The sequence below is a fragment of the Chlorocebus sabaeus genome, chromosome 29, assembly GCF_047675955.1.
Source record: "Chlorocebus sabaeus isolate Y175 chromosome 29, mChlSab1.0.hap1, whole genome shotgun sequence".
Taxonomy (NCBI): domain Eukaryota; kingdom Metazoa; phylum Chordata; class Mammalia; order Primates; family Cercopithecidae; genus Chlorocebus; species Chlorocebus sabaeus.
This window is the reverse complement of record NC_132932.1, coordinates 13,848,037-13,870,016: the sequence shown is the minus strand read 5'-3', so window position 1 is coordinate 13,870,016 and position 21,980 is coordinate 13,848,037. Positions and strand designations below refer to the sequence as shown.

The 21,980-nt window shown below is 48.7% G+C and overlaps 2 protein-coding genes across 2 annotated transcripts in view; both read left to right on the top strand.

Annotated features, from left to right (window-relative positions):
* Positions 1 to 16,290, top strand: part of ST8SIA2 (ST8 alpha-N-acetyl-neuraminide alpha-2,8-sialyltransferase 2) — a 76,762-nt gene extending 60,472 nt beyond the window's left edge. Inside the window, exon 6 of the mRNA XM_007990483.3 lies at positions 11,666 to 16,290. Coding sequence (XP_007988674.1) covers positions 11,666 to 11,951 — 286 coding nt within the window. The 3' untranslated portion in view covers positions 11,952 to 16,290. The remainder of the gene's footprint in view (positions 1 to 11,665) is intronic.
* A 3,404-nt stretch (positions 16,291 to 19,694) lies between these two features.
* Positions 19,695 to 20,597, top strand: LOC103231210 (chromosome 29 C15orf32 homolog). Its single transcript, XM_007990486.3, is given in 5 exon segments — positions 19,695 to 19,758; positions 19,761 to 19,811; positions 19,814 to 19,882; positions 19,885 to 20,037; positions 20,467 to 20,597. Coding segments are annotated over 5 exon segments (468 nt in total).
* The last annotated feature ends 1,383 nt before the right edge of the window (positions 20,598 to 21,980 follow it).

Genomic DNA, 21,980 nt, shown 5'->3' with positions numbered 1-21,980 from the left:
CTGGTCATGATCTTCTCCAAATCATGCAGAATTAGAGAAGGGAATCAGGCAATCTCTGTCCCAATTTTCTAAACATGAGGAAAGGATGGACAACGGTGAGCTTAATGTCAACACCAAGCCAGAGTTTCAAATAGGTTATCAGTCTTATGGCTGATGAATGCTTAAAGATGGAGACGTAAAACTGGAAGATACCTGGGCACACTGTTCTGATGTTCCTTTGTGAGGCAGGCAGCGGACAGGTAGACCAGGGATCAGTATAGTCATTTCACATCTGGACATAAGTCAGCTACCTTGACAAAGCATTTCATGGGCAACTTGAACTTGACGGACAGTTTAGGGAATTGAATGGGACAAATGTTAACTTCTCGGAACAACCTGATAAAATAGATATTATTTTCCTCTCCTTTCTATTCATAAGGAAACTAAGAGTCAGAAATGCAAAGTAAATTGCCCAGTTGGAATTTATAGAACATCAAACATATGAGTTTGGGGGAAAGGGGAAATTCAACCCATAACAGCTGGGTTAGATGGCCTCCCTTCCCACGCTGAGATTCTCTCATTCAACACATTTGAGTCTCTGCCCTCACAGTGTACTTATGAAATTTCTGCCTATCTGAGGCAGTGAGCAGGGAAAGGGGAGCATGTTTCTGAAACCAAAACAGAAGACCTGCCCTTCTGTAAATTGTAGATGAGAGGAAGGAAGCTGGAATTTAAATCCACATATATAGACGTCAGTGATCTCTACTCTCTGCACTGTGACTTCCTTGTATCCTTGACAGATAGTTTAACCACTATCTGCTGACCATTGACACCCAAAGGATGCTAATTAATTAGATTAATGTGGACCACAGAGAGACCTCTCTGGACCAGCCACCGGGCTTGGTCTCTGTCCCCATTTTTACCAATAACTTAAATGACAGCATCAGTGGTCTGCTTAGCACATTCACTGATGATGTGACTTTTGGGGGATTCTCCATATTTAGGGTCTCAGAATTAGAACCAAATCAACCAAAGAGGAAAAAATTTGACATGGACAAATGCAAGATTCCATACTTAGGTTCAAAACATGTGTACAAGTACAGAGAGATGAACAGCACCAACCATCGGTGGGTGTGTGGTTGCTCAAAAGGATAATGTGGTCTTGGGTCACAACAATGAATGCATAGCATCTCTAGGAGTCAGGGAGGGTGGTGATGGTCTTGCTTTTCTCTGCCTGGCCAGATCCCACCTAGAGAATCACATTTTTCTTTAGGTGCGAGGCCAGAGAGGGGCCACAGTGGCAGAGAAATTTGGAAGCTGAGAGGTTTTGAGAGAGAAGGCTCCAAGGAACAAGAGTTTCATTTACTCGGCACATACTCATTAAGCACCAATAGGCTCCAGGCCTGTGCTGGGGGAATAAAAACGTCAATAAAACAAGGCTCCTGCCCTCCAGTGGCTCATAGATTTGGTCTGTGAGACTCCAGGTGTAGAACTAGGGTTGGGGGAGGAAGCCAGATTCCATTCAGACTTTGGAAAGAATATTCCAACAAATAAGATCATCTGAAATGGGCTTGGCTGCCTCTTAGGAGGTGGTGAATTCAGTATCTTTGGAGATGTTCAGGCAGCAGCAAACCCCCCATTACTGGGATGGTGGAGAGGAAATCCCTGCCATACACAGTTGGCAGATTAGCTCACTAATCAGGGATACCATAACAACGTCTCACAGACTGGGTGGCTTAACCAACAGAATATATTATCTCGTAGTTCTGGAAGGTGGAAGTTCAAAACTCAGGGGTCAGCGTGGTTGGTCCCATCTGAGGGCTGTGAGGGAAGGATCTGCACCAGGCCTCTCACCTTGGCTTATAGATGGCCATCTTCTTGTTCCCATGGCCTTCTACCTGTATGCCTGTTTCCAAATCCCCCCTCTTTGCAAGGACGTCCGTTATATTGGATTAAGGCCCACCCAATGACCTAATTTTAACTTGATTACCTCTGTGAATACCCTCCCTCCAAATACAGTCACATTCCAAGGTACTGGGGGTTAAAACATCAACTTATGAGTTTGGGGGAAAGGAGAAATTCAACCCATAACAGCTGGGTTAGATGGCCTCCCTTCCCACGCTGAGACTCTCTCATTCAACACATCTGAGTCTCTGCCCCACAGTGTACTCACAAAATTTCTGCCCATCTGAGACAGTGAGCAGGAAGAGGGGGGCATGTTTCTGAAACCCAAGCAGAATGCCTATCCTTCCGCTCTCACCAGCAGCTGGCAGGGTCCAGCCTCTGGTGCCAACAGGGCGGGCTTCAGGGGCCCCAACCTGAGCAGCTCACCCAGGGGCCCCTGGCTCTGCTTGCCTGTGGGGTGGCACGGAGCCCTGGCTGGCTGTTGGCTAGGAAGGTGAGCAATGGAGTGGAAGGACACCATGGCAATTGAGTATGGCCTCAGGCAGCTGGTGGTGAATGGCTCTAATTTAATTACAACATAGAAGGAGGCTGCAACCCACAGTGAAGGTGGCCCCTCAGGCAGGAAAGCAGCCCACTGGCCCTGGTGCAGACAAGGCCTGTGAATTGGTGCTTAATTAGGCACCAGGAGCCTAATTAAGGCTTTAGGATGGCACTGATTCAGCTTGCCTCTGGCCACGGCCAGAGGGGCCAGGTCAGCAAAGTAAGCCCTGCTGCAAAGACTTGAGGGCCCAAGGTGAGAAAAGAGTAAGCAAGGTGCAAAAAGATATGGAGAGACCAGCACAGGTTGCTGGTGGCTCCTCCCAGACAGGACCGTGGCAATCCAGAGAGTGTGTCCCTAGGGCTGGTCCCTTCCCTGTGCTGGTCCCAGTCTCCTCCGGTTGACAGAGGGTGAGGTGAACTAGATTCACATTTTTGGAAGTGTGCTCCATGGAAGAGAAAAGGAGGGAGGTCTGTAGTATTAAGGCATAGGTGGCTATTGTCATTTGTGTGTAATGGATCCACTCTCTCTCCAATTTCTTTTTAAATACAGTGAAAAGAAATCCAAATTGGATTAAAAGATTTAAAGTAAAAAGCAAACTCCACCCCACACCCCCTGTCTTCCTCCACAGAAGCAATGGGTTAAACCGGCTTTCTGTGCGTGGAGCCTTCCAAAAATACCCCCTTTTTACACATATGGAACATGTTTTAAGTACTGCACCTTGTTAAATTCTGGAAAGTATTCCATATCGACACACACCACCTCATTCTCCTTCACAGCTGCCTGGCAGTCCACTGTGTGTCCGGATCATAATTTATGTAAGCAGAAGCCACTGGTGGGCTTTGAGGGTGTTTCCAATTTTTTGCCAGTATAATCAATGCTACATTGATCACCCTTGTGCTGATATCTGCAAACATATGCACATCTATAGGTTTGCTTTTTAGAAGTCTTTGCCAATTTGCATTGTTAATTTGTATAGTTGCTGCCAATTACCCTCCCTAGAGGTAGGTATTGATTCACACCCTCACCTACAATTATTGAAAATACCTGTTTTCTCTTAACCTCACCAATGGGTGTATTATCAACATTAGTTATATTTACCAATCCAGTGAAAAATGGTATCTGATTGTTGTTTGAAATTGGATTCCTTTGATTATGAATGAGATTGAATATAATTGTTTCTTTGGAGTGACGTCAATTGAAACTCCAGAATCCAGCCAGAAGGCTTAAGCCCCCAAGAAATGGTCTTGCTGGAGCCCCTGCTGGGCCACAGGGAACAGAGGTGATACCTGGGCATGAGCAGCCGTCTCACCACTCCCGGCGGGGCCTGCCAAAAAACCCCCAGTGCCATACTTTCCTCCTTTCTTTTGGTAACTTGCTGTCTAGGATGGTGTGAGCCTGCCTTTCCCGTGTGCAGTCCTGGCAGCTGCCAAGAAGGGCTTGCAGTGAAGCTGCGGTAATTTCTCTCTCCTGATAATGTCCCCAGAATGAGCCTCTAGCCTCTGCTTGCTGCTTTTCATTCGCTGCTTTATTAAAGATTTGTGAACTGCCCACTTTATACATGTGCCATGCTAGGATCTGGAGTTACACAGAAGCAGGAAGTCAGTCCACTTGCTTATAGAATTTAAAACTGTAGAGAAGGAAAAGACAGGTAGACAAGTAATTCCAGGGTAGCATGATAGGTGCTGTGATAGGGGAAGAACAACATACCGGACACAAAACCATCCAGGGAGGTCCAGGAGGCTTCCTGCAGGAAGTGGCTTCAAAGCCAAGACCTTAAGAAGGGACTGCTAGCCAGGACCACATAGGAGGTGTCGTGGAAGAAACCAAGATGTTCCTCATGGCAATGTGGTTGTGCACACTGGGTACTGGGAGAGATGTGCAGGCCCAGATCCCAAGGGCCTCACAAGCCCGATGGAGGCCATCAGGTTTTATCCTGTGGACTCAGGGAGTCATTCGAGAGTTTTCAGTGGCATGTCCATATTTGAGGCTAGCCTGGCTTACTTGAGCAAGCGTGTTGGCTTAGGCAGGCACGGAGGCCTAGGGATCTGGAATTAGACTCAGCATCCTCATGGCTTGACCAGCCTTTCCCAACAGCTCCAAATTCTGAGACGAAAGCCTCAGCTCTCCAATACTGCAGAGATGGCGTCTCATTCTGAGATATCCTGCAGCACACCAGAGCCCTCAACAGTGTTCCCAAGGAAAGGACAGCCATGGACTGTAGGGCCCCTGGATCAGGGCTGAGGCTGCCAAAGCCGAGCACAGGAGACCAGGAGCCCGAAAATTCTGTTCCCCACTTTGCTGCTGATCTTGCACAAAGCATCACTGAGTCTCCCTTGATGACCATCTGTGAGGCATTCCTGCTTCTTACGGACATCATCAGCTTTATCCCACAGTGCTTTTAGCTTCTTGGAGAAAGCCCTCTTGGTCCCCTTTTCCAACAGTGACAGCCACTATTCTTTCCACGTACCCAGCCCAGGAACCCAGGGAAAAAGACGAATGTGCTTTGGAGATGATTTTGGCGATCCTCATTGATTGCTGTCCATGCTCATAAAATACAGTGCTTAATTGTCATGGCAATTGGGGTAGCCAATTTGAAAAATAATTACTGCCTTCTTTGAGATTACTTTGCCTTCTAATTAAAATCTCAAGACTGGGATATTAAAGGTGCATTGTCAATACAACGTCCCGGATGCACCCAGCTAACCTCATTTGGGAAGGCAAAATTAATTAGTTTGTGTTTTAACACCCAGCTGTTATTGTAAGGAAAGGAATAGTCTACAAGTCAGCCATGCACACAGTCTCTAAATTGGCCAGAGCAATGGAGGAGACAGAAAGGAAATCGAGAGTGATTTGTTCCTGTGTAACTCAGTCAGCTTCTATTACAAGCTGCTCGTTAAGTGGCACTCCCGTGTCCCTGTCAGACATCGCTCAGGAGTTCCTGTTTACCCGTGGAGGCAGAATCGGAAATAAATGGGTCCCTCTGTGCCACTGAGCTCTGGATTCATTCCGGAGCCTCATTTGCTAACACCTTTTCCAGTTAGCAATTCTGGGTGAAAAGCCTGGCCCTAGATCTGAGAGGTTGGGCATTTCTATTCCTGTCCCAGCTGGCCACAGGTACTAAGCTGCATGCACTGCTGGCTTCCTCCTTTCTTCTTACCTACATCTTCCCATTTTTCAATTCCATTTGAGTCAAATGTTTGCTGAGTGCAACAGAAGTCAGGATGATCAATCCTAGGCTATGCTACAGTAACACACCCTGAGACTCCAGCACTTTAGCACAACAGAAGTTTATTTCTCACTCACAAACTGTGATGTGAGCTGCCAGGGGCTCTCTTCCAATCAGCGATTCGGGGACCTAGGATTTTTCCATCTTAGGCTGACATCTTCTGACCAGGAGACTTTGAAGTTCTCCAAGGCAGGGGAAGAGAAAGTGGGAGGAGCCTGCTCTCGAACACCAACCAGGAAAGGACACATTGTTTTTGTCGCAGCCTATCGGGCCAGAACTAGTCACTTGACCCCAGCCCAGTTATCAGAGAAGCCGGGAGATGTTTGTTGAGTGCTGTTGTCTCTGCAACAGTGCTTTGGAGCCAGCAGGCACTGAGCAAGACGCCTTTGAATCCTACTGCAAAGAGGTGTAAGGTGTGGTCCTTGTGCTTGGAGAGACCACAGTACAGTTTCATGTTCCTCTTCTGGAAAGCATCCCTTCCAACTCTAAAATGACCATTCACTTCTGCAGTCATGGTTCTCGAGGCCCTTAGCACAGAGGCAGCAGGACCGACGACCTTCCCAGGAGCCCACAGCTCAGCGGGAAAGGCAAGTGTGCACAATGTATAAGACTGTTGCCAGGGGAAGACACTGGTGCACGGGTGACCACAGCTGCCCAGAGACAGGGCAAAAGTGCAAAGGAGTGTTGATCTGAGCCTTGATAGGAGGAGGTGCCATGAAATAGCACAGTAATGAATTTTCAGCCTCGGTTGCTAAGCACAATGAGAAGTAGAAACAAAGCTGATGGTAATCAGCTGGAGGTGGTTAACTCAATCTGACTGGGGAGATGACGGTAGAACAAAGGGAATATTTCCAGGAAGATAGGATGCACGTGCTTAGTTTCTGGAGTTGGGAAAGAGAGTTCACCACAGGGATCAGTGGGGAAAGGCATCTAGGGGAGCACCCAGCACGTGTGGAGGCCCAGCACATGCCTGAGTAACCTCAGAAGCACCTATGGGCCACTTGGACGTTTCATCGCTGATTCGATTCCTGTCTCCTCCTTTCTGGGCATAGCATTGATGGCCTGAAAAGAAATTCATTTCTGAAAGCCTTCCCCTACTAAGACCTTGCGATCAGAAAATAAATAAACCATTGTTTATCTGGCCTGTGTTAGGGCTTGAATTCACTTAGGAAGTAAACATCGGGGGGCTATTTCATGGGGGGACACCGTGGTGGCTCCACGATCCCTGGGTAATGTCAGCCCACAGCTGCAGCCAGCTTATTCCTAGCCTGGGGAGTTGCCATGGGGTGAAAAATGCTCAAGAATCAGGCGCCTCAGACCCCTGTGTTTTATCCAAAATGGCTGTCTAACCAGCCATTTGAGAAGCTTGTCTCTTCTCAAGCAAGTCACAGTGGACTCCCACGTGTTCGTCTCTAAAATGACAGAAGAGGACAAGTTCAGTTTAGGAAGCCCATGCATTCACCACACAGACATGGCCTGTGGGATCGCCCAGTAAGGCTTCTCATGGTATTGTTTTGTTTTGAGATGGAGTCTCGCTCTTGTCACCCAGGCTGGAGGGCAATGGCGTGTCTTGTCTCACTGTAACCTCCACCTCCCAGGTTCAAGCGATTCTCCTGCCTCAGCCTCCCGAGTAGCTAGGATTACAGGTGCATGCCACCACGCCCAGCTAATTTTTTTTTTTAGTAGAGATGGGATTTCACCATGTTGGCCAAGCCAACTCCTGGCCTCAGGTGATCCGCCCGCCTCAGCCTCTCAAAGTAAAATTTTAATTAGTTGTCAACATTTTAAAATTTGGAGAATTTGCATAAAAATCCCAATTTCTAATACTCAAAAAAAAAAAAACTGAAGATCTGGGACCACCATACTCAACAACATAAGACTGACTACCTGTCACGATGCCCCAGTCCTCACCATTCCCTATTGCCTTCACAACACTGAGGCTGGGTGTTCGTTTTTCTTACACATGTCCCAAATCCCCGCTCACTCAGTCACATCCCCTGCAAGGCTGCTGAACTAACTGAGCTCCTCAGTCCCAATCACCTTTAAAACTCTATGACTATAGTCCTGACACTTCTTCTTTTTCTCTAAATATATCTCATTCTTGGGTCCTTTTGGCAGAACCACCTACCAGTCATCACAGGAGTTCTTAGGCATAGCTGCACATTTGAATTACTGGGGGAGGCTGTGAGAATCCCAGGGTCTAGGCCACACATGATAGTGAGATCCAGGCAGCTTTTAAGGCTCCAGGTGATTCCATTGTGCAGCGTAGGTTGAGAACTTCTGCATTAGAGCTGAAAATGCAATGGGCTAGTTTAGGAGGGGGTGAGCTCCCCATTACGGGATGTAGTTTAGCCAAGGTGCATGAATACTTTGCAGGGGTGTGTGGGAGGATCCCAGCATCAGCTGCTGCCCTTCTGGGATTCTTCTCCTCTTTACAGTCCCCCTGCTTTTGCCCCTCAGAGCCTCCCAAGCTTAGCTTGGGCTTCCAATTGAGCATAGATGGTGCTGAGGTGGTCTAGGCAAGGGCTCCTTATCCAGCAAACCCCAAACTCAGCATCAAACATCCCCAAACCAGCACCATCCCTCCTGCTTCCTACATATTAGCTGATGACTAAGCAGATGGCCATGTGGGGTAGTCCCAGGACAATCCCATTAGACCAACCACATTCCTAGCCACCCACCTATCTGTTGGGTCTGCTTCATGAAGGTGAAAGAACAAGGACTTGGGGTCAGAAGGCCTGAAAGGAGGACCTGGCTCTACCCCTTGCCATCTGGGCGGGTTGCTCAGTCCTCATGCCCTGTGTGCAACCTGGGTCTGAAGTGTGGGCCTGAGTCGAGGATGCCCTGTAAAGTGGTAGGTGAGGGTAAGATGCTGAGAGAGGCCCATATCTCAGCTGGGTGATACAGAGGGAAGGGAGACGCTGTGGAGTGTGGTTAGGAAGGTTTGGAGAGAGAGAAAGGGGCATGAAATGGGCCTTTCAAATGAGACATTTAGCCCAGAGCTCAGAGCAAAGTGGAGACATGGGCCAGTTATCTAATAACCCTGATCACAACACAGCCTCTTAAAAACTCTGAGGCATCTTGGGAGTTCTTGAGAGTGGCACCAGTTCTGTACATAGCCGGGGGACACCCCGCCCACAGTCTGCCCCTCACATTCCCAGAACTTCTGGGAGACTGGTACCACCCCACCTCAGCCCTCTACCCACCCCATAGAAAATTGACTGTGTTCCCCTGGAATCACAAATATAAGAGGAAAAAGCGCCAAACACACATACCTCTTCTGGGAAGCATCCTTTCCCATTCTAAAATAACCATCCACTTCTTCAGCCGTCATGAGCCTTAGCACAGAGACAGCAGGAGAGATAACTTTCCAGGACCCCGCAGCTCAGTGTGTAAGGCAGGCATGCACACCTCAACCCCTGGCACGCAGGTCTCAATGGGTGCCCAGAGGGACATACTTAGCACAACTCAGAGATAGGCGAAAGCTCAAAGGAGTCTCGATCTGAGCCGTGGTAGCAGGAGGCACTAGGAAACAGCACAGTGCTGTGGTATCTGCAGGCCAGACCTTCTGGGAGGGTGCAAGTGTTGGTGGGAGCTGAAGCTAGTGGGTGGCAGGGGCCAGGTCTTGCAGACTTTCTGAGCTATGGAACTTGGATTGTATATGGAGCAGGGAGAGATTGCGGAGAAATGCCTGGGGGGCCACTAGGTGGAAGATAGATCACGGTGATGGGCTGCCCCCGCAGAGACTTCTGAGAGATAGCGCAGGAAAGAAATGACGAAGATCTCAGTGTCCACAAACACTTGCTTCTGTTATTTTTCAACTGCGCTGTTTGCCGTTACCAGCCAGAGCCATTGCCCTGTTCTGTGTCTGCCTTTGTCCCTCCCTCAGGTTTCCAGTTGGAAAATTCAGCTGCCAGGAAGTTTCTTGGTCCAGACAGGATGAAATCAGAGAAAGTGCGAGGAAAGGGGTCTTCGAAGGACAGGGTTATGAAACAACTGCAGTTGTCTAGGGGCCACCCAGGAGGCTCCTGCCATGCCCAGGAGAATCGTGTTCACTCTGATTCTGGCCACCTAGGACCACAGCCTTCATCAGCAATGTCGAAGGGGAGATTCAAGTCACCCCAGCCCCATAGTCGGGATGGGGGTGTGTGAGAATGAGGATTCTGGAAATGCATTTTATTTCATCAAATGTTACATGATTAGGTGACTCACTGAACTTACATAGATTATTGGTAATCTATAACCTCGTCTGATTCACAGGTTAACACCTCCTACAAACACACAAACTAAAAGGATTTAAGGTCGACACTCTGGGATATTTTTTGGGTTTCCTTTTATGAGCTGTAAAAGGAACAATTTTGCAAAAACAAGAAGTGTTTGGGCTTCTAGAAAACCTGTCCCTCCACCCCAACATTTCAGCTAAAAGCACTGAATCATATTAAACAGTTTCCTCTTTCAGCACTATGTAAATGTTTTCTCTAACATATCTTTACTTCTGGCCTGAATTTAATGGGTGAGTTTGATAATACAGTCACATGCATCTCTGCAGAGATGTCAACAGAAACCATGCTGGCCTTTGTTTTAGTTAGGGAGGGAAACCATGGAGTTTGCTTGAGGACAGAAAGATGTGAATTGTGTCTGGTCTAGAGACACAATGGTAAGAAATTTGTGGTAAGGAAAATGTCTTCCCACCAAGGCATACACATTGCCTTTTAAGGGATTCAGCCTAGGGTAAGTGGAAGCTTTTACTAGAAATAAAGACATTTGACCACACATGAGCATGCGTTCTGAGTCCCAGAGGGAGAATAACTGCGATGGAAAGTAAGACGATGACAAGTAGAATGGATGTTTTCCCACTTTGGGAGAAACTTCTAGATTTTCTTGGAATGTTGGGACCTGGAGGATATCTTAGAGATCACCTAGACTGTGCCTCATCATTGCATAAATGTGGAACATTAGGTTCAGCAGAGAGATGTGGCTTGCTCAAAGGCACACAGATAGTTGGTGGCCGAACTGTCACTAACACTCAGGTCTTGAGTTACCCTCTCCAAGCCTGTTTCCTAGTCCGTGGAATGGACATAGTCTCTTCCTCACTGCATTCTTGGCTAAGGTGCACCCTGCACCCTGCTCTCTTCACTTCTCTGTGTTTCCTCTTATAACCCTTTGACAGAGGACTTGAGGCAGGAAGCAGGGACTCTGTTTCAGAGGTGGATACATCAAGATGTAGTGAGTGGTCTTTAGAAGAAAGACAGTGAGCAGAACCCAGCCTTGCATGGCAAACCAGTGTCCAGGGCCCCCAGGGTTTTCACCCGCAGTCAGAGATGGGTATCAGAGAGGGAGTCCTGCGGCAGGGACAGCAAGGAAATCTGAAGACGCTCAGGAAGCAAGGACAGAGTCAGGAATGCAGATCTGCAAGGGGACACCCCATGCGACCCTCAGAAAGGCAGCAGGCACCACGCAAGAGCCAGTGTTTTCTCCGAGGTCAGCAAACTGCTGCGCGAGGGCCAAGCCTGGCCACACCCATGTGTGTTGTCTGTGGCCCTTTCATGCTACAGCTACACAATGGTCAAGTAGTATTGGGATCGTTGTGGCCCAAAAGCCAAAAATATTGATCATCTATCCCCTTACAGAAAAAGGTTGCCAACTCCTGCTTGAGCTGTCCACAGGCCTGAGTTCAAGTCAAGTGCTGCCCCTTTCTACCCAGGTAACTTGTGCAAGCCACTTTTCACCTCAGAGCCCCATTTCTGCATCTGTACCCACAACAGGTTTGTTTTGAGAATTTCATAAACTTATGTCTGTGACCGCACCCAGGCTAAGGAACAGTTCAGTTGCTTCATGTGCTTGTCAGTCCTCTGTGGAGGGAACCAGGGATGTGTGGCTGGATCGGTCCCTATGATTCCTGGAGTGGTAGAAGGCAGGCTGCTGGGCAGGATAAAATGTTTGTCTTCCTGGAAGGGATGACTCACAAACCCATGTTTCTTTATTTTTTTTTTTCTATTTGTTCTTTTTTCCAGATACTGGCTGACCAACAAAGTCCACATCAAAAGACCCACCACCGGCCTCTTGATGTATACCCTGGCCACACGTTTCTGCAACCAAATCTACCTCTATGGCTTCTGGCCCTTTCCGCTGGATCAGAACCAGAACCCAGTCAAGTACCACTATTATGACAGCCTCAAGTACGGCTACACCTCCCAGGCCAGCCCCCACACCATGCCCTTGGAGTTTAAGGCCCTCAAGAGCCTACATGAGCAGGGGGCTTTGAAACTGACTGTCGGCCAGTGTGATGGGGCCACGTAGGGTGGGCGCCCCATGGGACTCAGTGGCTCACATTTCCTGCCAGCTACACCACAGGCAGATGGGAGTCGGGGTGGCACAAACAATAGAACAAGCAGGCTAGTGGTTTTCTTTGTTAAAGTGTAAAACAGTGACCAGAATATATATATCTATACCTGCATATATATATTGACCTGAGTATTTATAACTGTGTGGTGTTCATCTAGCATTAGGCAGATAGGCCACAGGAAGAAGGTGTGGAGAACCCACCTGAACCAGACTGAGACTCAATCCATCTTTGGGAGTGGAAGGACTTGACATGAAAAGAAGCCAGTCCCATGACTTTGGATGACAAACTGCCTCCTGGCTTGGAGGGATCTTTGGGCTCATGGATGAATGGAGAGCCACCTGTTGTCAGCTGCCCCAAGCCTCTGGGATATGTGGATTTGGGGAGAGCCGAGGCCCAGAGGGGACACTTGACTCAGTCTAAAGTGGGTGCTATTCACGGAGGAGAGGGAGGTTGGAGAGTTTAACCAGACAAAGGAGCACAAGGAAGCCAAGCAGCAGAGGCCCCATCGGCACAGAGGGCCTCGTTCCAAGAACTTAGAGTTTGACTGCCCAAGGGACAACACTGACTCACATGTTTCAGACAGGCCTCCATGACTACAGAGAGAAGGCTGGAGGAGACACAATGAATGGTTCATGTTCTGGCCTAGCAAGAACCACCAAGAACGTTGGGTGAAGCAAGCAGATGACACTGAAGAGGAGTAATGTTCCGAATCATGTTTTTGAAAAATCAAGACCTCCTGCTAAGGGCCCACTAGAATAAGGCAGGAGAGTGTCTAAAATCTAGTTGCTTTGGGTGTTTTTTAAAGCAATGTGAGTCCACCGAGAAGAAAGAGACCCTGGGATTTCACCCTCTGGGTTAGTCTCTGTCTCACCCTGTTAGAATGTCACGAGGGACTGTACTGTCCCCTCTGCCACCAGGGAAGCCATAATGAGAGCTTGAAAGGGTGCTGTCAAGATAAATGCCATCCTTCTTAAAATACATATGATTGCCTTTTTGGGTGCTTCACAGAGCCCCAGAGTGTGAGACCTGAAAGAATGTTCAGCATCTAGCTCCATGTCCCTGCAACCACTCTCTGTTTGCCTTTTGCATTCTGCACTCTGCAGGGCCTTTGCAGCCAGACTGCTGTGTCAATGTCACTTTCTTGTCACTTTCCTACCCTGATGGTCACATTAGCCCACACCAAGCTCCAACACTGAGGTTTTCAACTCTGCAGGGAGAGGTTCCAATGTCCACCCCACCTCTAGGCACCCCCTCTTCTCACAGAAGCAATTTTAGAATTTTACAAAATCCTTTTCCCCCTATTGAGTTTAATATTTAAGATTTTTTAAAAAAAATACCCGAAGCCAAATGCAGTTCCAAATAGTGGACATAATCTCCCAGGGAAATCTAGGCTTGATGCCTACAACTTAGGAGCTGGAATCACAGGTCTCATGTAGAGAAATAGCCGACTTGATTGTTAGTTGTATTCCTTTACCTGATGAATAACAGTGTTTTAAAACATATTTGAAAGATAAGTAAAAAACTACTATCTTGAAGGTGAAGGGAGTTAAGAAAAGTAATCAAGACCTGCTCCTAAGCATATGAGACCGGATGTAATTAATCAACAGCAATGCAGAACAGGACCTTGGCTCTAAATTAATGGTTGACGGGAAGGGAGTGGAGGCGGCAGAACCATTAACCCTACACAAGAACACTCCAGCCCAAAACCGTGAGGAAGGTGATATATCTCTGCATTTTCCCTTGTTGTTGCTTGAAGTCTGTGATTGGGGATTTGCATTATAAAATGAATATTTTAAAAAGCAACAGCCCTAATAGCCTCTGTGGGAACTGAGTGGTTTCGAACTCCTCACAGGCGGTGGAAATAATTAGTACCATATTTTATACATCTCCAGAGCCTTTCATCTTGAGGATCTCAAAGACCCTAGAAGACATTTAATTTCTAAAGCTTGAAGTGTCCCGGGAAGCAGGTAGAATTTCCAGCAGGGCCTCGGTGGATTCCAGAATGTTTCATGGTAAGCGCTGCGGGGAACCCACATGTCAGGTTCTGGAGTTGGCCCTGAGCTCTATCCACCAAGCCAGCACCCCACCATCCATTTGCAGGGGAGTCAAAGGGCCAGAACTCTTTGGGGGACCAGAACATGGTTTTCTTTCTGCCTATCTTAGTCATGGCTCCTAAAATTGAAGCTGATGTGAGCTGGAGAGCAAGGAGTCCTTCCACCCTGCCTTCAGGTTCTCTCTGGAGAAAGGTTAGAGACCCCAGGACAATCAACATGTGCACCGTTCCCCCACTTGGCTTGAGTCCTGCACTGCCAAAATAGCCTGGCCATGTGATGGCAGAGCTCCAGGGGCCTTGGCTTTCCCTGGCTCATTGCCCTTCTCCATCTGGGCATGCACAGTCAGGGGCCAATTGTCCTTCCCTGCCCATTCGGAGTTCAATTTGAGCCTCCACTGCAGTTCCTGGTGTGGGCCAGCTGGCCTTGGGTGGCCCCAGGGAGTCACACAGCCTGTACCCGACCCCCAGATCCGCTGCTGTAACTGCAGAGTCACAGGCATCCCGGGAGAATGGGCCTCCAGCCTCAGCCGGCCCTCACTGCTGACAGGCACCCCTCTGTCACCTCCTGCCACCTGTCAGATGCCCGGTTCGCCTGCCATCAGCCACCCAAGTGGTTCTGACCTCCATTCTCCTCAAGCCCCAACAGGCCCCCATCATTCTATTCATGGAAGAGACGGAGCCTTCTGAAATGAGATCTGCCCTTAAAATCTCTTCTCTTCTCCTTCCCCTTTCTGAGAAAACATCGTCCCCACCAGTTAGGTTTCCTGTACACCCTCACCCTCTCTCCTCCACCTCTGTCACCTCTGCCCATTAGCACACGCTCACTCCACCTGGACTGGCTCCTGCAGCCTCTTCCCTTACCTCCACCAGCCCCGGGAAGGGCCTCCAGCACCCACGGCTGCCCTTCCTCTTGATGCCTCTCAGCTTCCTCCCAGCTCCTGGCAGCAGTGTCCCAGCGCCTCCACGTTGCCCCTCTCATCTCCCAGTTCTCCAGGCCACTTGGCTCTGCAGCGACCCCTCCTGGACGCTCCCTGACCCCTCGGCACCCAGAATGCCACATTCTTGTGTTTTTTAACTCCTTCTTTCCCAATCCCTCTCAGCCATGTATTTATTTATATATTTATTTATTTATTTATTTGTGATTTATTTATTGACGCCCCTACTTTGATTGACAAAGGAATCAAGGTAGATCTGACCAGTATCCCCCTCTCTTCTCCTTGCCCCACCACGTGGACATACCTTACACTGGCATCCTCTCCTCAGTCCCTCTGCACTCTCCATCAGCAACCTCACACCTGCCTTCAGACCGGGCTGCACCTCCCTAAGCTGCCCCTACCCCAACCCCTCTCTGCAACCCAGCCCTCTCCTGAGCCCTAGGCTGGGATTGTACCTGCTCGCGGGACACTCACCCCATCTGCTCCCACAGCAGCACCATCAACTCAACACGTCAGAAGCCAAGTGGATCATCTGTGTCCCCTTCCCCCACAATCCCTCCATTTTCTACTAAAAGACCCGTGATCCCATCAGCCACCCAGTCTGAGATGCTGACGTTATCTTCGACTATTCTCCCATGTCCTGCCTTGCTAATTCTTCCCACTAACTCTAACCTCGCCTCTTTACTTGTCACGTGGACTACTTCAGCAACAGTCTCATCTGCCAGATTACCTCTGTGCACGCTGACACATTGTCCAGTCCACCCTGAACATGCACAGTGATTTTTCTCTCCCGTTGCACACAAATCTTTAAAAGTTCCCCGGCCCATGAACAAATGTACAATTCTCTATTCTGACATTACAGACCACTGGGTAAGGCCCCACTCTTCCTTTCCACCCTCCCCTGGTCAGCCTAGGAGAATTGTTTTTCCTGGAAAGGGTGCCTGCGTTTTACTGTCTCTGTGCCTTTGGTCTTGCTGTTCCCATCCCCTGGAATGCTCCCTTTTCTTCCCTTCAAAGCCCATGCGGAAACCACGTCCTTCATGAAGCCCTCCCTGATCTACCAACCACTGGGATCTCTCCCTCTGCTGAACCACCGTAGCACTTTATTTGTACCTTTCTCATGGCACTTACCATATTCTGCCTTGTATTATAGTTATTTGTGCACTTGTCCTATGACTGTTCTTAGACTGTAAGCTCGCCAAGGGCAGGGACTGTGTTTTATTCATCTGTATCCATCACAGCACTAGGTGTGGTGCATAGCACACAGCAGTTGCTCAATAAATGTTTGTTGGATTAAATCCTTAATGCCTGTAGAGGGCTTTTAGTTAATGAAGTCATTGTGCATCTATAATGTCACAAGAACCTCTGAAAAATCATGTGGGTTGGACCAAAGCAGAAGTCATTATCCCCATTGTATAGGTCGTAAAACTGAGGCCAAAAACCTGCATGAAGCCTCATAGCTTCCTGGTAGAATGTCCACCCAGGTCTTCTCATCCTTACTTCAGTGCTTTTTCTGTTCATCTTTGTGGTGGGGTCATTGTAAACTGAAAACTAGCCCTATGCAGAGGCCTAGACACAGAGACCCGGCAGACCTCAGCATGAACCCCATCAACACAGGCAAAATCTTGCTCCTTTCTGGGAAGGACAAAAGCCATTTGGGTTTTATGAGGCCTGGGAGGTGGAGCTGTAGGACCCCATCAATCATTCCCACTGCTGTTTGTTGCAGGGTAGGAAACCATCCTTCCAGATGGCAGGGAGACCAACAACTCCAAGGGGCTGCCATTTGATAAATCTCTTCATGCCTAATTAAGGCTCCCTTTCCAGAAGGAATGGAAGAGGGATGTTTACTGATGCCAGTCAGATGGGACTCCAGACAAGCATACGGCCTCATGAATGTCCTTAATGGTATCCCCAGTGACACTGACGGTCTGCCCCAGCCTCTGTCTCTCACCAACACTGCCGAATGTCATCTCTTCTCATCTTTATCTCCACTCTTTGCTTCCTGTCTTCAGGGCTTTTCCCTTGGCATTCACCAGGAGGAGAGTGAGCCCAGTGAGCTGAGTGGCATCCCTTCTTCTTGGGTCCCTGAGCCCTGACCTGGAGGAATGCTGTAAGATAGCAGGAAAGGGGGGGAGTGGGGAGCACTCTATGCCACTCCTCATGGAAGCAGAACAAAAACAGGCTTTTGTTCTGGTGGCAGGTCATCCACAACAATGGGATGTTTCTGTGGTTACCATCTAGAAGCAATATCTTAGTTGTTTGGGGATTTATGATGGGGGTAATGTAATTTCTATTCTTAGCAATCCAGGTGATAGGGCAATTTCCATATACAGTCCACTGAGCCATCCAGCCCCAGATCGTAGTTTCTCTGGAATCATCCTAGTTGTCTGCAGCCAAAGCCCAATAGAACCACCCAACAAAGAGCACTAAAGTTCCCTTGTGGCCTTTCTCAGTCTTCCTCACCACTTCTTCAGCCACCTTTGCCTAGAACCTGGGGGATGGGAAATGGGGCTACTATGGGCTTCCAAGAACCGTGTCAACAAAGATCTCAAGTTCTCCAGCCATGACAACATTTTTAAATATTTAAGAGCATTCTCCAAAACTGACCCAGCACCAGCTATGTGCGGCCATCCCTTAAAGAATTAATAGAAAATGAGGACCCAATGGCCAAGAAGTGGGAGGACTGCCGTGCAACCCACATGGACCCTAGCATGATGGGTCCAGGCAGTCACGGGGGGGAGTGCAGCCCTCCATGCAGCATACTGAGGCAAGTCAAGTGGGATTGGTGCAGGAAAACGCCCTTTCAATTTGTTTCCAAGTGTCTTTATTATCTAAAATGAGACTGTAATGGTGGAGCTGCTGGACAAAGTCAATGAAGGGATGACTGGGCCCTCAGAATCATGAATGCTTAAGAGAAGTTGTGTGTTGCAGGGAAGACCACTCTGGGGCAAGCTGTTTTACTGCATTCACATTCCAGTGGCCAAGGTGGGCAAAAATATAACTCACTGTAATAACAACAGCGGGACAGGTTAACTGCATCTTGTGTTCACAAGTGCCCCATCTCTGGGCAGGAGCTCTGGAAGGAGTACCAGATAATCTGAAAGCCTGCCACACAAGAACCTAGAGGGCACAAATGAGACTTGGCTCTGGTATTTTTCCATCTGTAAAATGGAGAAGACAGCTACCGACCTCCCGTATGGAGTTATTGCAAAAACGCAAATATAGGACAAGGTAGATGGAGAAATTGGGTAGAGGGAGTGGGGATACTCAGTGTTATAAAGCAAATGAAATGTATGCAGCTGTGAGTTTTCAGGATTCTGTTTGTCCAGCATCAGATCACATCATTGCCCTGCTTAAACCCTCAGTGGCTTTCCTTCATCCTTGCAAGAAAATTCCAAGCATCTTACCATGGCTTCCAAAACCTTGAGCCCCACTCCCTCTGGCTCCCTGTCATTCTAGTGTCACGGCCTTTGCATTTGTTGTGCCCTCTGCCTGGAAATCTGCTTCCCAGCTCCTTGTCTGCCCCCTCTGCCTCATCTTTCATGCTTCAAATTGAATGTCACCTCCTGGGGAGCCTGCTCCTGGTCTCCCTCAGCTAATTACTTTCTGTTATATGACACATTATCCTGCTGGGTGGTCTTCATAAACTAAATTGTCTCATTTGTTTCGTAGTTCTCAACCCCAAGACCCTCCTAAAAGATCCCAATGCTCAGGCCACACTCTACACAAGTTTAATCAACATCTCTGGAAGCTGATCATGGACATCTTCCTGGCTCACGCTCAGAACTGAGAAACAATGACATATCTGCTCACTAGTTTATGGTCTGCCTGCCCTTCTCGGATGTTCCAGGGGGACTTGTTTTCCACAGCGGTCACCTATGCCCTGGAAGGTGGAAGTGGCCATCCTCCAAAGTAATTGTTGATGACTCTGCTTGGGGTGCTGGCAACAGACCAGCAACGTGACCATATCCCTGGTGCTCTCAATAGGCACAGGCCAGCTTTGAATTTCCCAAGGGTGACACTGTACCCTCTGCAGCTCCAGATAAATGCCCAGCATTTTTACCCATTAGCTGAGCTAGTGGGTGGAATTTTTCCAGTCCCCATTTGACCTGCTCAGAGAATTTCATGAGCCTTGCCTTACACAGGGTTGTGCAGACTTTAGAACCCCACCCCCTAGCCCCACCCCCAAAGACCTTTACAAGCACAGCTGGACATTGGAACCACTGGAAGAGCTTTAAAACCTCCTGAAACCTATGCCTGGCCTTCAGGAAATCTGATTCCTTGGTCTGGCGTATGGTCCAGGCATCTCCTGAAGCTCCCCAGGTCACACAGAGGTGCAGCCCCAGCTGGGAACCACTGACCTAGACCCAGTTCCTGAACTTCTGTGACCACTTCCATGGTAGCCCCTCTCAGGCCCGTGGTGTGAAGTCTTTCTTTTGCTTCTGGCTTCTGAGAGTTTCCTTCCCTGATTCCAAGTTAGGCTATGTTTTGTCTGGTGGGTTTTGTTGCCACTGCCATTGCGTTAGTGGCATCCAGGCCTCTGGATTGCCGCGTGCTTGCAGTGGGAGGAAAGGCCTGTCTAGCATGTTCTCTACTTCCCCTTCCACGCTCTGTGAGGACAGGGGCCTTGTCTGGCGTGTTCACTGAGGCATTCCTGACCACTAGAACTGTGCCTGGCATAGAGTAGGCACTTTATAAACTCCTGCTGCATGAACAAAAGAACAAGTGTGGATGCTTCAAAGGAAGACTTGCACCCAGCTGACCCTCAGAGTGGGAAGGGGTCCCACCTAATAGGAAGAACACCAAGACTTCCCCAAGAGGAGAAGGAGGCCATGTGTCTGAACCCTGTGTGAGATGCTTTGTATACTAGCCCTTGTTGGGGTGTTGCACCCATTTTACAATCAAACAACCAAGGTTCTCAGAAATTAAAGACTCATTTAAGATGCCAAAGTTCACAAGTGGATGGTTTGATGCTGAAGCCAACATTTTTAACACCACCTCAGCTCAAAAGGCCTGAAGGCCACTTAATTCTATCAACCTTCAACCATCTTGTCAAAGGTGAGCCTGCACTCAGGAGTGACAGGAAAACGGAACTCAGCTTCCTGTAGCCCAGATTCCTCATAGGCTACTGCTGCACCCTGGCTCTTCCCACTGGCAAAGCAGATACAGACCCAGAGCACACCTGTGTAGCAATGCCAATTGTTCAAATGCTTCCTTGCCAGGTGGTCAAGAGCCATGGCTCTAAGCCCTCCATGTGCCCCGTGCTCCAGCACTGTGGCCAAGGTCCATTCTGATTGCTTCGAGTCCCTCTGTGTTGGTAAATACTTTGCATATCACCCATGTTCCCAGGTTCTCCAGGCAAAAAACTAGGGGCCAGGTGGCCGATTTGGGCATTTGGACCACTGGGCAGGACACCAGAGCCTCACTGCATTGGTGTTTCCATGGCAGCTACTTTGGGTGACTGGCTTTCCTCTCTTGTTTTCCATGGACACATCCTTGACCCAAAGCAGATATTCTGTGTAGCTCATGTGCGTACAGATTACAAACTCAACTGAAGAAGCATAGAGAGGCACTGGAAGAGGCATCTTATGAGAGTCAGCCAGGACTGGTAATGAGCAAACCCTCACCTTGAATAGCCTCTGAGAGGTACACAGTGAAGGGCCAGAGGATGACAGAAACAGAAAAAGGGTCAGAGGATGACCAGAAAAGAGCAGGACATGTTCACTGAGCACTAACTAGATGCTTTACATGGGCTAGGTCATTTAATTCTCATAGCTACCCATTTGAGGTTGACATAATTATTATTCTCACTCTGCAGAGGAGGAAACTGAAGCAAGAGGTTGATAAACTTGCCCAAGGCCAAAAACCTAAGAAGTGGTTGAGCTGGGATTTGAACTCAAGCCCTCAGGTTCCAGAGTGTCAGGTTCCAGAGTGGTGAAGGAAGCCTCTAAGCTTGACCTTGATCTGCTGCCACTGAAGCTGATGAAGGTCATAAAATGGTCATAAATAACACCAGCTTCAGAGGGGGTGATGGAGGAAGGGGCTGTCTAGTCAAAGTGCTCAGTGCAGTGGCTGACACACGGCAGACATTCAACTAATGGACGGTAGCTCACTACTCGACTCAGGGTGTTGCAGAAGCACAAAGCCGTGCCAACATTAAATGAGGTGCTGACATTAATTTAGGGGTGTAGTCTGTTCTATCACTATGATCCTAACTGCAGCTTTCAGGTACAGGGAGACAGAGAAATGTACCTGTTTGGCTCAGGTCTAGAAACTGAGGCCTGAGATCAAGCCAAACCCATGGCATTAGACGTCGTAGATGAGTGATCCAGCCAGTTCCCACAGTTGCTGTCCCCACACCTGGCTCAGCTGCTAGTGCCTCTCCAATGCCAGCTGTCACCCAGGTCCACCCAGTGGGAATGCTCCTAGTGCAGCACCAGTGACAGGCTCTGGCTGCATAGCCCTGGGCCCATGGCTGCTGCGGCTGCCTTTTGAATTTGCCAGGGAAGCTGAGCATGCTTCTTTGCACACACGGGGCCACTTGGCTCAGTGTCTCAGAATGAGATGGTAGGCGGCCAGGCTGCTGGGAAAATGTGGAATCGCTCTCTGGCAGAGGCCAGCCTGGAAGTGAGAAGTGAAACCAACAAAGCAGAGGACAGAACAAATGAATGAAGAGCAGGAGTGCGAAATGGGCTGCAAAAGTATGGGGCATTGTCCTTGAATGCTACAAGACGCTACCAGCTGACCTAATTGGCACCCTTGCTCCAACAGTTTGCCTTGAAATTAAATGTTTGCATCAGGCTGGGTTACTGCAGGGAAGGGGTATCAGGCCCTCCTTTGCAGCATCAGGGAAAATAGGGGACCTCAGATGGCCCAGGCCCTACCTCTGCCTCCTCAGTTTCCTGACCCAGCAGAGTGGATCCAGCCACTCAATGATGAGTAAAGTGAAAATTAAAAGCTTGCCGGACTGGGTTGCTCTTGTGATTAAACCAGAT